At 42.5% G+C, this 13,313-nt stretch overlaps 1 protein-coding gene across 1 annotated transcript in view; it reads right to left on the bottom strand.

Annotated features, from left to right (window-relative positions):
* Window positions 1-12,943, bottom strand: part of LOC310853606 (sodium- and chloride-dependent GABA transporter 1-like) — a gene marked incomplete at both ends in the record, with an annotated part of 22,589 nt that extends 9,646 nt beyond the window's left edge. The window contains 8 exons of the mRNA XM_083757999.1: window positions 870-973; window positions 2,227-2,361; window positions 5,015-5,147; window positions 6,369-6,478; window positions 7,052-7,152; window positions 8,105-8,236; window positions 10,852-11,293; window positions 12,938-12,943. Coding sequence (XP_083614125.1) covers window positions 870-973; window positions 2,227-2,361; window positions 5,015-5,147; window positions 6,369-6,478; window positions 7,052-7,152; window positions 8,105-8,236; window positions 10,852-11,293; window positions 12,938-12,943 — 1,163 coding nt within the window. The remainder of the gene's footprint in view (window positions 1-869; window positions 974-2,226; window positions 2,362-5,014; window positions 5,148-6,368; window positions 6,479-7,051; window positions 7,153-8,104; window positions 8,237-10,851; window positions 11,294-12,937) is intronic.
* Window positions 12,944-13,313: the final 370 nt, after the last annotated feature.

Genomic DNA, 13,313 nt, shown 5'->3' on the forward strand with positions numbered 1-13,313 from the left:
TTGTGGTGTGTTGTGTTTCTACTTGTAACATCGGTGTGGTTGTAGGGTTAAGAAATGAGCTACCAGAATCGGTTCCATCACATTTTGGAACCGTTTCCGGAATCGGTTTTATCACAGCCGTCAGAGCTGGTATGTGGACTTCACATCTGCTATACAATTACGACACCGGTGGTTCTCTGAGTGTACAAATGGACCCGGAATTGTTAAAACACCCATGGATCCAATGGATCCAAACCCTATAGTTGTGGTATGTGTGTTGTGTTCTTACTTGTACACATGGTTGACTTGTGGTACAGTATGTGTTGTGTGATTGTGTCGTGTACATACTTGTACACATCATTGTGGTATGTGTTGTTTCGTGTACATGCTTGTACACATCATTGTGGGATGTGTTGTGCCGTGTACATACTTGTACACATCATTGTGGTATGTGTTGTTTCGTGTACATACTTGTACACATCATTGTGGGATGTGTTGTGCCGTGTACATACTTGTACACATCATTGTGGTAGGTGTTGTGTAGTGTACAATGTACATACTTGTACACATCATTGTGGTAGGTGTTGTGTCGTGTACATACTTGTACACATCATTGTGGTAGGTGTTGTGTCGTGAACATACTTGTACACATCATTGTGGTATGTGTTGTGTCATGTATGCTTGTACACATTGTGGTATGTGTTGTGCCGTGTACATACTTGTACACATCATTGTGGTAGGTGTTGTGTCGTGTACATACTTGTACACATCATTGTGGTAGGTGTTGTGTAGTGTACAATGTACATACTTGTACACATCATTGTGGTATGTGTTGTGTCATGTACATACTTGTACACATCATTGTGGTATGTGTTGTGTCATGTACATACTTGTACACATCATTGTGGTAGGTGTTGTAGCTTCCCAGGGCGATGAGAGACCCCAGACCCAGGCCGTAGGAGAAGAAGATTTGCGTGGCGGCATCCAGCCACACCTGACAGGACGCAAACAAAAACGATTTTGCTCTATATATCGTGAACTTCCACCCTTGCAAAATTAGTTTAAAAGGAGTAGTTCACCCAAAGAACGACTTATTGTCTATCAATTGCACGCCCCATGAAGCGAAGATGCATGGAATTGATGGAGATGTTTTGTTTTCTGTCGCATACCTAAGCCAATAATTTGATGACTGGCTGAGATTCCTATTGGCAGAGGAATGTGAGAAAAACTAAAGAATATCCATGTATATGTAAGGGGCACGGTGGCACAGTTGGTAGTGCTGTCGCCTCACAGCTAGAAGGTCCTGGGTTCGATTCCCGCTCGGGACGCTGTGGGTGCTGGCGGCGTGTTTCCTCCTCCGCGTCATCAGTGCCCATACCCGAAGGCGGGGTTGGCGAAAGGGCCTTTCTGTGTGGAGTTTGCATGTTCTCCCCGTGTCCCCTATAGGGTAGGTACCCTCACAAAAAACATGCAGTAATCCTGTTCCCTAAACTGCCTCCCCCTGGCCAGCCGGCGCGCCTGATGGAGGGGAAAGGAACTGGTTGGAATAACGTATTCCTTCCACGCGCTACGTCCAACCAGGGAAACTCCCCCCTGTCAGGTGTAAAGGAGCAACTTGGACACTCAGGCATGAAGGAAGCATGAGTTCAAGTCCGTTGCTCTCCCCATGTCCCCCATATATGGGGACTAGGTTGGTGGAGGGTGTGTAGAGCCCAGGATCACATTAGATGATTGACACAGGGGTGAAAAATGGGTTACAAAATCGTGGGATAAAAAATATAAAAAAAAAAAAAAAAAAAATCCATGTATTCAAGGCTTCTTGGTGTGTATAATTGATAGAGAGTTAACCTCGCGTCACCAGGCCTTCCACCTCTGAGGAAAGCCTGGTCTGTGTTACAAAATTGCTGTGTGAACCGGTCTGTAGCAGATTATATCGTTAGTTACGTCATGTTGTAGTCATTATTTTGTAGTCATCAGGCAGGAACCATCAATCTGGAACGCCCTTCCCTAGTCTAACCGGAAGAAGAGCAATAAAAGCGTGACTCGTTCTCTCATAGCCTGCAGCTTTTATTGAGAAATCGGTTTGAGGGAAAGGAGGTTCCAGATTGATAGTTCCTGCCTGATGACTACAAAACAATGACTACAACATGACATGATATCGTCGTGATATCGTTATCCCGACCGGATCATTAAGACAAAAAAGGAATGCTGCCCAGGCTAATAGAGAGTGTGTGCGTGTGTGCTTACCTCGGATTTGACGAGCTTATTGAAGTCTGGTGTGATGTAGAATTTAATGCCGTCTATAGCTCCGGGCAGAGTGACCCCGCGGACGAACAGAATGATCAGCATGAAGTAGGGGTAGGTAGCCGAGAAGTACACCACCTGACATAATGGAGAGAAAGACAGAAGTACACCACCTGACATAATGGAGAGAAAGACAGAAGTACACCACCTGACATAATGGAGAGAAAGACAGAAGTACACCACCTGACATAATGGAGAGAAAGACAGAAGTACACCACCTGACATAATGGAGATAAAGACAGAAGTACACCACCTGACTGTCCTGACATAATGGAGAGAAAGACAGAAGTACACCACCGTTTTGTTTGTAAATACATCAAAGATGCGAATGTAATCCATTCCTAATGGATGAAGCCTTGGCCTGGAAGAGAGGTCATCAGGTGGTCTCCAACCTTCTTAGAGTGTTTCAACCCTCAACCACTGCACTCTCCAGTTGGCGGGTCAGCAGTGATTGGTCAAGTCACTGCTCCTCTCCTCCAGGCCTCCAGCTACAGACGAATCCACGGAGGGGAACCCCGCACGCAGCCATCACCGAGACGCAACCAGCACCGGGAGAGAGGGCCACACCCGGCCAACAGGGAAGCGAGAAACCTGCCGGCCAATGATGCCTTGCTTCACAGAGCTTGTTCAGCATAACTCCTGGCTTTGAAGCATAACGGTTACATTTAATTGCTAATGTCCATCAAGGCCAGGGCCTTGGGGAATATTTTTTATTCTCTGCTTTCAGCACACACACAAACATTAAAATCCAATTATCCTCGCTGCATGTCTTGCTTGAAGAACACGGCTGTAAAAAATGTAAATCGCTGCAACATATTGATTTTTGTTTTTGCGACCGCAGGTCACATTTACTATGAAAACGTTTATTTCCCGTTAGTTAGTTAGTCCGTTACCCCTGGCATGACCATAACGTGACTCTTTTTGATACAGAGACAGTCATGGCGTCAAGACTGTTCAGGAGGGTAGGAAAACTGATTTTCTTTTTTGTATTTAGTTAATAATGCTTCTCTATTATCCCATTAAGACCTGAGATCGATTGTACAATTACCTTCTAAATCAGCTTCCTCAAAAATGCAACATTATTCAAGATGTTTAAATCTAAAATAGCAGATGCACAAGCTGCTATTTATTAAAATATTCAATGATATGATACTATACTATTTAATAAATATCCTTCATTTTGCGCTTTAATGAAAAGTTAAATCACAGAATCAACATATTTTTTATGACGTGACTGATTATTATTTTTAGACGACCAAAGTGGAAACAAGCCTCTTTATTGTGTTTCTATAATGGGTGATATCATGTGTGTGCTGCGTATGTTGTTATTGTGTTTCTATACTGGGTGATATCATGTGTGTGCTGCGTATGTTGTTATTGTGTTTCTATACTGGGTGATATCATGTGTGTGCTGCGTATGTTGTTATTGTGTTTCTATACTGGGTGATATCATGTGTGTGCTGCGTATGTTGTTATTGTGTTTCTATAATGGGTGATATCATGTGTGTGCTGCGTATGTTGTTATTGTGTTTCTATACTGGGTGATATCATGTGTGTGCTGCGTATGTTGTGGAAGTTGTGTTTCTATACTGGGTGATATCATGTGTGTGCTGCGTATGTTGTGGAAGTTGTGTTTCTATACTGGGTGATATCATGTGTGTGCTGCGTATGTTGTGGAAGTTGTGTTTCTATACTGGGTGATATGTGTGTGCTGCGTGTATGTTGTTATTGTGTTTCTATACTGGGTGATATCATGTGTGTACTGCGTATGTTGTGGAAGTTGTGTTTCTATACTGGGTGATATCATGTGTGTGCTGCGTGTATGTTGTGGAAGTTGCTGACATGCTCGATCCTTTTATCACTGTTATGTTATTAGACTGACCTTTATCCGCTTGACCCAGTTCATACGTGTGTAGAAGCATGCGTCATGCGTACGTCTCCGCAAACACGCACTACTGATACATTTACTACAACTACTATCGGATCAATCAATGACACCATATACTGTATGCATGTTCATTGTTTTGTTCTCACACATTATTTTCCTTTCCGTGTCTAATATCCTCTAGTCACGTCATGTGTCCAGTGCTTTATATATCTCTGCTGCAAAATATTCATTTTTCAGAAAATTAAAAAATATATATTTTTCAGGAAAACAAAGCAATATTGCCTCATCAAAGTTAGCTGCTTTAGCAGACGGTTTGAGGGTTCAATGGAGTTAAGAAGAGGTTTTGTCCGAAGCACTGTTTAATACTTTCCATTGGTTCTATATTTTTAACCAACACACAGACGTAAAGGGTGTTCACTAGCACTGATTTATGCAAAAATAACAATTTAAAAAAAAACTGCAAAATTGTTTTTGCCTTTGAACACTGGAATTCAAATGTAATTTCAAGTTTGCCTTTTAAGCTTCATAAAAAAACGTACATATACAAAGAAATTGCTGACATATTTAATACTTAAATACTACAAAAAATTGCCAAAATCTACCAGCTTACAATGCATAACGTCATGATGTGTTGCAAGCTTATAGATCTGCCTTTTGTACTGTTTGGGGAAAGAAAATCAACATGGAAACAATTATGATGATTGTGCAAAATTATTGTGATTATCTCAAATAATTGTGATTATGTAATAATTAATTATAATTATAATGACCAAATCCATTCATTAATTAATTCAGAGAGAGAGAGAGAGAGAGAGAGAGAGAGAGAGAGATAGAGATTCTGACCTTCCCTGTCCACTCCACTCCCTTCCAGATGGAGAAGTAGACCAGGATCCAGGCCAGAAACAGCGTCCCGGCCAGGGGCCACCGCACCTCTCCTGGCTCCTCCAGACCGCTGGACAGCTGGTGCATGTTCCGCCTGGACACGCACGCACAGACACACACACACACACACACACACACACACACACACACACACACACACACACACACACACACAGGAACGCCTACTGAGTACCAAAAAACATTTTGGCCTTGACAGCCCATACAGCCAAACAGAAAAGTCTGATTGTATTTAACAACGTTAAACTCACCAACATTGCAGCTATATGGAAAGCTTGAATTATCCTCTTTATATCTGCAAAGATTTTGTTTCATAAAAATCCACCGTAGACATGTTATGAGCTACTTTCTGTCAATACATTTCATGCAGGTGATTGTGTCAGTGTTTGGAAGAGCTTGTTTTCAATAACACAATGTCCTGCTGCCTCCTGCATTATGTGCAATAGAGCGTCGCAGTCCCGTCCCCTTTCATGACGACGACAGGCCCGGAAGACAATTCCATGTTCATTTTTTCCCATAGACGTTTAAAAGAAAAGTGTTGTATCCTGCCCTTTTGTTCTTCTATTTGATCGGCCCAAAATGTTGTGTTTATTGTCATGATTTGTCACAACAACAGTTGGCTTTGTCCGAGGCTTAAAAGGTCTTTAAATAAATACTTTTTGAAACGTCTATGGGAAAAATGAATGGGGGATTATTTTCCGGGCCTGTCATCGCCATGAAAGGGGGCGGGACTATTAAGAAACAGGAGGTACGCAGGACCGCTGAGTCATTTCCAACGAGGGCTTCCCAACTCCATTGCTCCATGCTGCTCAATGTTTTGCCACTTAGGGTGGCGTGTCCCGCTGGAAAAATGACACATACTCTCTATACAAGAACCGCTGGGGGAGAGTGGTCTGCGGAAAAAAGTGGGGTCGAGTGTAGCCTCGGTCCCAGGCTTACTCATCTGCGAAGAGAAAAGCCTGCATGGTCACAACCTAAGGCAGAGACGGTATCGGCGAAAATGTCAGCTTGAACATCCGTCAGATGCATTTCCCCCAGATACGATATTCTTTCGACCACGGAGAATGTAAACTGATTTGTAAAGTGTCTACGTAATTTCCTTGAGCGGTACTTTCGCCAAAATCCCGTAACTTCCGCCCAAAACAAATGATACTGTCTACAGCATATAGGTCTTGCCCAGCGAGTGCATTTTAGTGCGACCATTTCGGTTGCAGTTTATAGGCTATTACTATACTTTTTAAACGTAAGTTTTAGGCCGAAAAACTGCCAATCTACAAGCACAACGTGTCCTACTTACTCCCAGAATTCTGTGACAGCGCTGGTCAGGTTGGTGGTGTCTGTCAGACTGTAGTTGCAAAAACATTTTTCTGTGTTCCAGGGGTTATCACAGCTCTGCCACGGTAGTTCCTACACACACACACACACACACACACACACACACACACACACACACACACACACACACACACACACACACACACACACACACACTTTTCACAATTTAACATTGTTATTTGCGTTCACATTTAACAAGTCGATGCACACACTTGGGAAACTGTGTTTCAGGTTACAGATCACAGACACAGGAAGCATCGTGTGTGGCTGGCGACTGCCAATTTTCACAGACACTGAACAGAATTTAGACAATGCATCTTGGCTTCTTGTGATTCCTGCAATCTGTAGGCCTTTCACCACTAATTTATGGACATTACCGATGCTTCCAAATATGAACACAAGCAGTTTACATTTGTAATCAAGCCATATAACAGCATCCTTAAGACATTGGTACTTTAGGACTAAGAATGCCTCTTCCAAACTGTGGTCGAATGTACAACCCACACTTCAGAAATGGTCAAAACAAAACAAAAGTAGCAGATCTACAAGCTTGAAACACGGAGCGAACTGCTACTTTTGTGTGGAGATAAGAGGTTTCTACCAGACAGCAACAATGCATATATTAGAATATAATGAGTAACGTACTGATCCAAAGGAGTTGAACAGATAGTAGAGAGCCCAAGCAATGATGATAATATAATATATATTCAGCCAGAAGGACAGAATCACCGACGCCATGCCGACACCTTCAGAGAGAGAGAGAGAGAGAGAGAGAGAGAGACCCCCACAGGGGTCCCCAAATGATTTTGGAGGGTCCCCAGATCTTAATGTGCAACATTGTTTTTCCGCTCAACAGTGAGCAAACCAACATACAGTATCGTATAGTAATTTCTATAGTGACGATGTAAGGACTTTTAAGACCTTTTAATGCCTCTAAAACAAACTAACTAACTAACTACTATAAAAATTGTATAATATAAAACTATAAAACATTGTTTGTTTATTTGTTTGTTTAGATCAGGCATCTTTTCCACGAGACATGAAAATCATTGAGCACAGACGTCTATCTGATAAAGTAGTTGATGGTCATCACCAAATGCAGTATTTGCTGCTTACGCAGATGAGTGTGATTCTACACATAGTATGAACCGGGTCAAGCAGATACAGGTCAATCTAATCATAACAATATCTGATTTCTAAACACGCGTGTCCCAGTCTGGACACTCTCAGGGTGCGTTTGGAAATGCGCACCGGGAATGTGGTCAGTTTGTTGAGTGTGGTGGGCGGTGACGTCACAGTGCGTTCAGTGTGCCTTATTTTCGAACGACCACAGCTGTGACGCATTCACACCGGACGACCCCAGCTTCAGGGTAGGGTCGCTCAGTGCGGGCACTCAGCACACCCGGTGCGCAGCGCACTGAATTTTCGAACGACAACGCACTGAGTGCACTGAATAAACGAACGACAACAGAGCACACCAGTGCATTCAGAGCACGGTCTGTCTGTAATTTGCAAGTCTTCCTTCCAATGTTTTTCTGCAAATAGGCTATACCTTTACTACTATGATTGTGTGCGCGCGTGTGTGTGTACAATAAGTGTACAACCGTACATCTGCACTTTTTGCAAAAAATCTTAATGAAGTATTCAATCAATCAATTAAATCAATGGAAATAAAATAAAAAGAAAGAAACCTCTCACCTTTCATCATAGGAATGAGCCGCCACACCCCCAGACCCCCCACGGAGGTGAACTGACCCAGGGAGGTCTCCAGCAGGAAGAGAGGAATCCCAGCAAACACTAGGGTCAGGAAGTACGGGATCAGGAACGCCCCTGTGTCACATGACCAGGGAAGGAAGGAGGGAACAGTTTGGTGAGTCTGTAGCCAAATCCCAATACCCAACATCTCGGCCACTCGCTCAGTCACACTCGGGTCACTCCAGCATGGCGGTGTTAGGGTGAAGTTGGTGACCTGCTGAGATATGTGACAATTATGTAGACAATCACATAATGTCAGTGTTTGAAAGTAAATTGTTTATTAGCAGAGTTTAACCTTGCGGTAATTTAGGCCACGTATTCGTAAAAAGACCTCCATGTATGTTATTGTTGGGTGAACCGTGAAGAGGGGCAGGTGCACAAGTGAAGAAAGGGCACCTTGTTGCCTTGATATACACAATACCTGTATGTGTATCGAAGATTCATTGCTGACGGTCAAACGGTTCATGAGCTATGTGTGGTCAAAGTTTGCATTTTCATTTGAGTGCTATAGCGCCACCCTTTGGCCAATGGTTGTGGGCTTCGCATCCTCATTGTTTGGCATGGCCCTCTACCATATCTCCAAATTTCGCGAAAACCGACTGCACGGTTCAGCCAGAACTGATATTTTTGGCAGAAGGAGAAGAAGAAAAAAAACAGCAAATACAATAAAGGACCAAGTCCTTTCAGGACTGCTTGGTGGACCAAGTACTTTCAGGACTGCTTGGGCCTTTAAAAAGTGTATATGGTAGTTAAGTCATACTGTCAGGGATCCCCCACTACATGTTACAGATTTCATTGCAACTTTGTCATAGATTTAATTTCGTAGGCAGCAATAGACTTGTTTGACATGCATTATCTTTTCTTGGATTCATGTTAATGTTTATACTAGACAGTTTATTCCTCTGCACCTACTCTCCAAATATAGCGCATCTACAAGCTCACAATTAATTGCGGTACCAGTTGTGCCGGAATTGTGAGCTGCAATTATTCGGCTAATGCTCCCCATCACACATATATTTGGCAGACCCCCTGTAGTTACTCTGAGGAGGCGGGACCCCTGGTCTATAGTGTAGTTGCTTAATGTTTTAATCAACAACTGAAAACAGTGTGTCCTCACTCCTCACAGCCACTTTCTCAAGTGTCACAATTGGCAGTAGGCTATATTAATAGGCTATATTAATACATGATTAATACATGAATACATACGTATCATGAGGGTTTGCCACTGACAATCTTCTGAAAAAGTGTAAAATAATTTGTGTTTAGGTATGTTTTGCTTTCATTCTCTCGCCCACAACGGGATGCATTGAAGCGAGCACCCTGGCAATTTGACTGGTATCAACTGACGGTGACAAATTAAGTACTGCAAAGTAATCCAAAGAGTACGATATTTTTTGTGCTTTTTTTCTTCTCCAAACAGACGTTATCAAATGTAACTCAATATCATAAACGACACAGTCACATAATTATACCTGACAAAATCGCCCAGGCCCGGATGGGCTGCAGCCCGGGGGCTTTTTTTAATGATTATATTGTAAAGTATTGCAAACCAATTCAAGTGAGATTTGTGTTTAGTTATTGTATATTTAGTTGTATTATGGTTAAAACATTGAGAGCTTCTGCTCTGCTATGCACCCCACAGTGCATGCTGTGCTGTGGTGTAGCTGTGGAAAGCTCTCTCTCTCTCTCTCTCTCTCTCTCTCTCTCTCTCTTTCTCGAGGCTGGGTACCCCAAAATTAAACCAAAATACCCCTAATTATTTTCCCCTGTGCTGCCAAGTTGCAAATGGGGGCCTGTAATTTTGTCTAGCCCGGGGGCTCCTACTACTGTAAATCCGGCACTGAAATCGCCAGAGTAGTTTGTTAGTTTGTTTATTTTTGGAACACAGTTCTTATATGATGCGATCTAAGATTCGCTTATGTGAATTCCAACACAAATAAATAATGGGGTGACGCCAGGACATCGGCCCTCTATGGCATGGGGAAGTCGTTATATGGTTATGACTGCGTCATGCATGGTGACATGAGCGTGATGATGTGGTCCTCCCCGAAGGCAATTTGAATATAGGATTTGTCTATATAGTACAAAGCAAGCTTTTTGAACCCTTTTCACAGCGGATATATGTTGTGGTGCGGCAAACAAGGTCATCTGGAGCAAACCAACAGATCATGACATTGGTTTTCCAATCTATAATCCAGAGTGTTATGCAGTATGGAATCAGTGTACAGGACAATTGTGTAGTGGTGAAAAAAGTATTAACATTTTTACCTAAGTAATAACTGCAATGTAGTTAAACTAATTTAAATTTAAAGTAAAAAAAATACCTCAAAAGTGTACAGAGTAAATTTACATACTTGCTGCTTTACACCAGTGGTTTTGAACCAGTGGTCCTTGAGGGGGTTCCAGGTGGTCCCCAGCTAAATGATGGAGAGTTGGTAACCAAATATTTATCTCGAGTGTGCAAAATGAAACCAAATGGACCCTTAACATTATTTTACACCATCTCTAGAGTTACATTATTGTTAAAATTATGTTTTTGCCTGTTATCTCTCCTAATGGTACCAACATCCCATCCCAATATATTATTTCGTTTTTGGTCTGAGAGGCTAAATGTCATCAAATAAATAAACAATGGACCTTGATATATAGGGGTTGAAAACCATTGCTTTACACCACTGCCCTTCACTGACCTCCACCATTCTTCCCACACAGGTAGGGGAACCTCCACACGTTCCCCAAGCCGATGGCGTATCCCACGCACGACAGCAGGAAGTCGAACCTGCCCTTCCAGCCGCCTCGGTCCGGAACCACCTCCTCTTTATTTGTCTTCTTGCTTTCGTCCATAGGGGGCGCTGCTGCTACCACTGCTGGATCCACATCCTCTTTGGAACCCGCTGGTTTGGCCTCCCTGACCGCGGGAGAGTTCAAGGCGACGGCCGCGCTCCCCTGTTCCGTCGTCTTCTTCTTCCCCATCGCGAGGCCGTCGTCGTTGTCCACCACCAGGGTCAGCTGACCACCGGGGTCTCCGTCCGTCACGACCTCTGGACGATGAACCGCGTGGGTTATACCTCTGCGTTCGTGGTCCAGTCGGGGCCGCTCCCCTCCCCCGCCACCCCCAGAGTCTGGTGGTTCCTTTTACCGGACACAGGAACTCACAACGATGGACAGGTATGGAATATATGTAGAGAAGCTGCAGGTTAGAAAACAGAATTTTCTCGGTTACGTACTTTATGTATGTGTGGGCAGACATTGTGTTTATTTGCATGCGTCACGGTGCTCATCTACTAAGGCTTATGTGAACACCCCAGACAGTTATTAAGTTGCTTGATTCAGTAATTAGATATTTGATTTTAATTTCACCTGCAGCCCTATACAAACCCATTGTAACTTCATACAATCATGCCGATAGGTTCATCGAAAACACCAAACCTTTTTTCTGGTGACTGATATTGTCCTCCTAATACGTGAGGGGGGCGTGGTTTTTCATTCACTGTTTTAATTTATTTTTAATCATTCTTTTAGAAAGGAAACTCCTCCACGAGGCGGTCGGAGGAGACTAAAACATCAAACAGAATTATTCAAAATAAATGAAAAAAAGTAATTAAACATCAGAGCCCCGATTGTGTGTACACGTAAATATAGGCCTATACAAGGAGGTTAAATGGGAGGCTATTGTGCAGTCAAAGTTACCAATACAAGCTAATTAATTCAGGCCTCATGAGGCCTACCATTGCATGGCACATCTATGCACGGAATATCTATGTTCACAGTGAAAGGGGGTGTTGTTGAGAAGAACCACACGTCCACTGCCTACGCAGATGTCCTTTGGGAAACCCAGCCATTAACAATCAACAGTAAAGAGGACGGGCGTTTTTGATGAATCTATCATTGTTAAAGGTATATTCAGTGATTTCACTTAATTCAAATATCACTTATTTTTTTGTTTTGTTGTGATAATCCTCCCTACTATAGAGTGTGCTGGCCATATAAGGAGTTCCTCCCTGTCCCCAGTTAACCCCTGGGGGTCAAAAAACCTTAGGTTTCGTTTTTGACTCTCTATCCTGATTGGACGAAAGGCTGGGTCCCACAGCCAAAAACGAAACCTAAGGTTTTTTGAGTGAAATCACTGAATATACCTTTAAAATATAGTTTGAAGTATTAATGGGTTTGTATAGGAATAAGGGGGCAGGGCAGCTAAAATAAATATTAAATATCTAAATACTGAATACTGTCTGCAGCTGGGGTGTTCACATAAGCCTGAGTAGGTGATAAAATGAGGGTTTTTTTAAGTGAAATATCACTTAAGTTACAAAAACACAAACAAAACAATATAGAAATCTGTAACTCTGTTACAAGTGAAACTTAGGCTTATGTATTTTACTTGAGTAAAATCATAAAAGTTAAAGTTATATCATTATCAGGGGTCATTGCCAAGCTGGCTTGTATGTGGCAGACATTTTTGTAAAAATTAAATTTGATCACCAAATAAATTAAATCAATCAATCAATCAATCAATCCCTAGTTAACCACTTAAACCCTCAATACTTAGTTGACTGGGGTCCCCCAGCCCAGGGATCTGTCCATGGTCCCCTCCCTTTCCCTCTACACCAAAACTCTTCACTGAATATTGCTCTGGTTCAATTGGCTATAATGGTTTGATTTTGACTGGAGACCTGTGACCGTGTTGTAAGCGTGTAGAGATTGGTTTTTTTCTCTAAATGTTTCACCCCAGAATAGGGATGCTATAGGCTTCATGTGATGAATGATCAAGTTTACCTCCATTACAGGTTCATGAGAAAGGAGCCCGCCTGATTCCTTGAATAGTTTACACTGTACAGGTAAGAAGGGAATGCTAAGGCCATCCTAATGTTAACATTCACAAATGTGTGCCAAATAAAAGTAAGCTGTCCTTTAATTGTTTTGGTACACGGCCCTTGTTGAGGCTTTTGAGGTTTATAGGGTTAGGTTAGGTCTTGTATTAAGGTTAGCTTTAAGTTATTAAGTATGGGTCTGAATTAGGAATATAGGGCCGGTAAGCAATACTTCGACTAAAGGAGATTGCCACTCAGTTAATAAAGCCACTATGGTTCAATCTTACAGTCCAGGACAGTTGAATCACTGTTTGCACACATGATTACTGATGTGATCCTGA

This window comes from Protomyctophum parallelum, assembly GCF_964188405.1.
Source record: "Protomyctophum parallelum genome assembly, chromosome: 22".
NCBI lineage: Eukaryota > Metazoa > Chordata > Actinopteri > Myctophiformes > Myctophidae > Protomyctophum > Protomyctophum parallelum.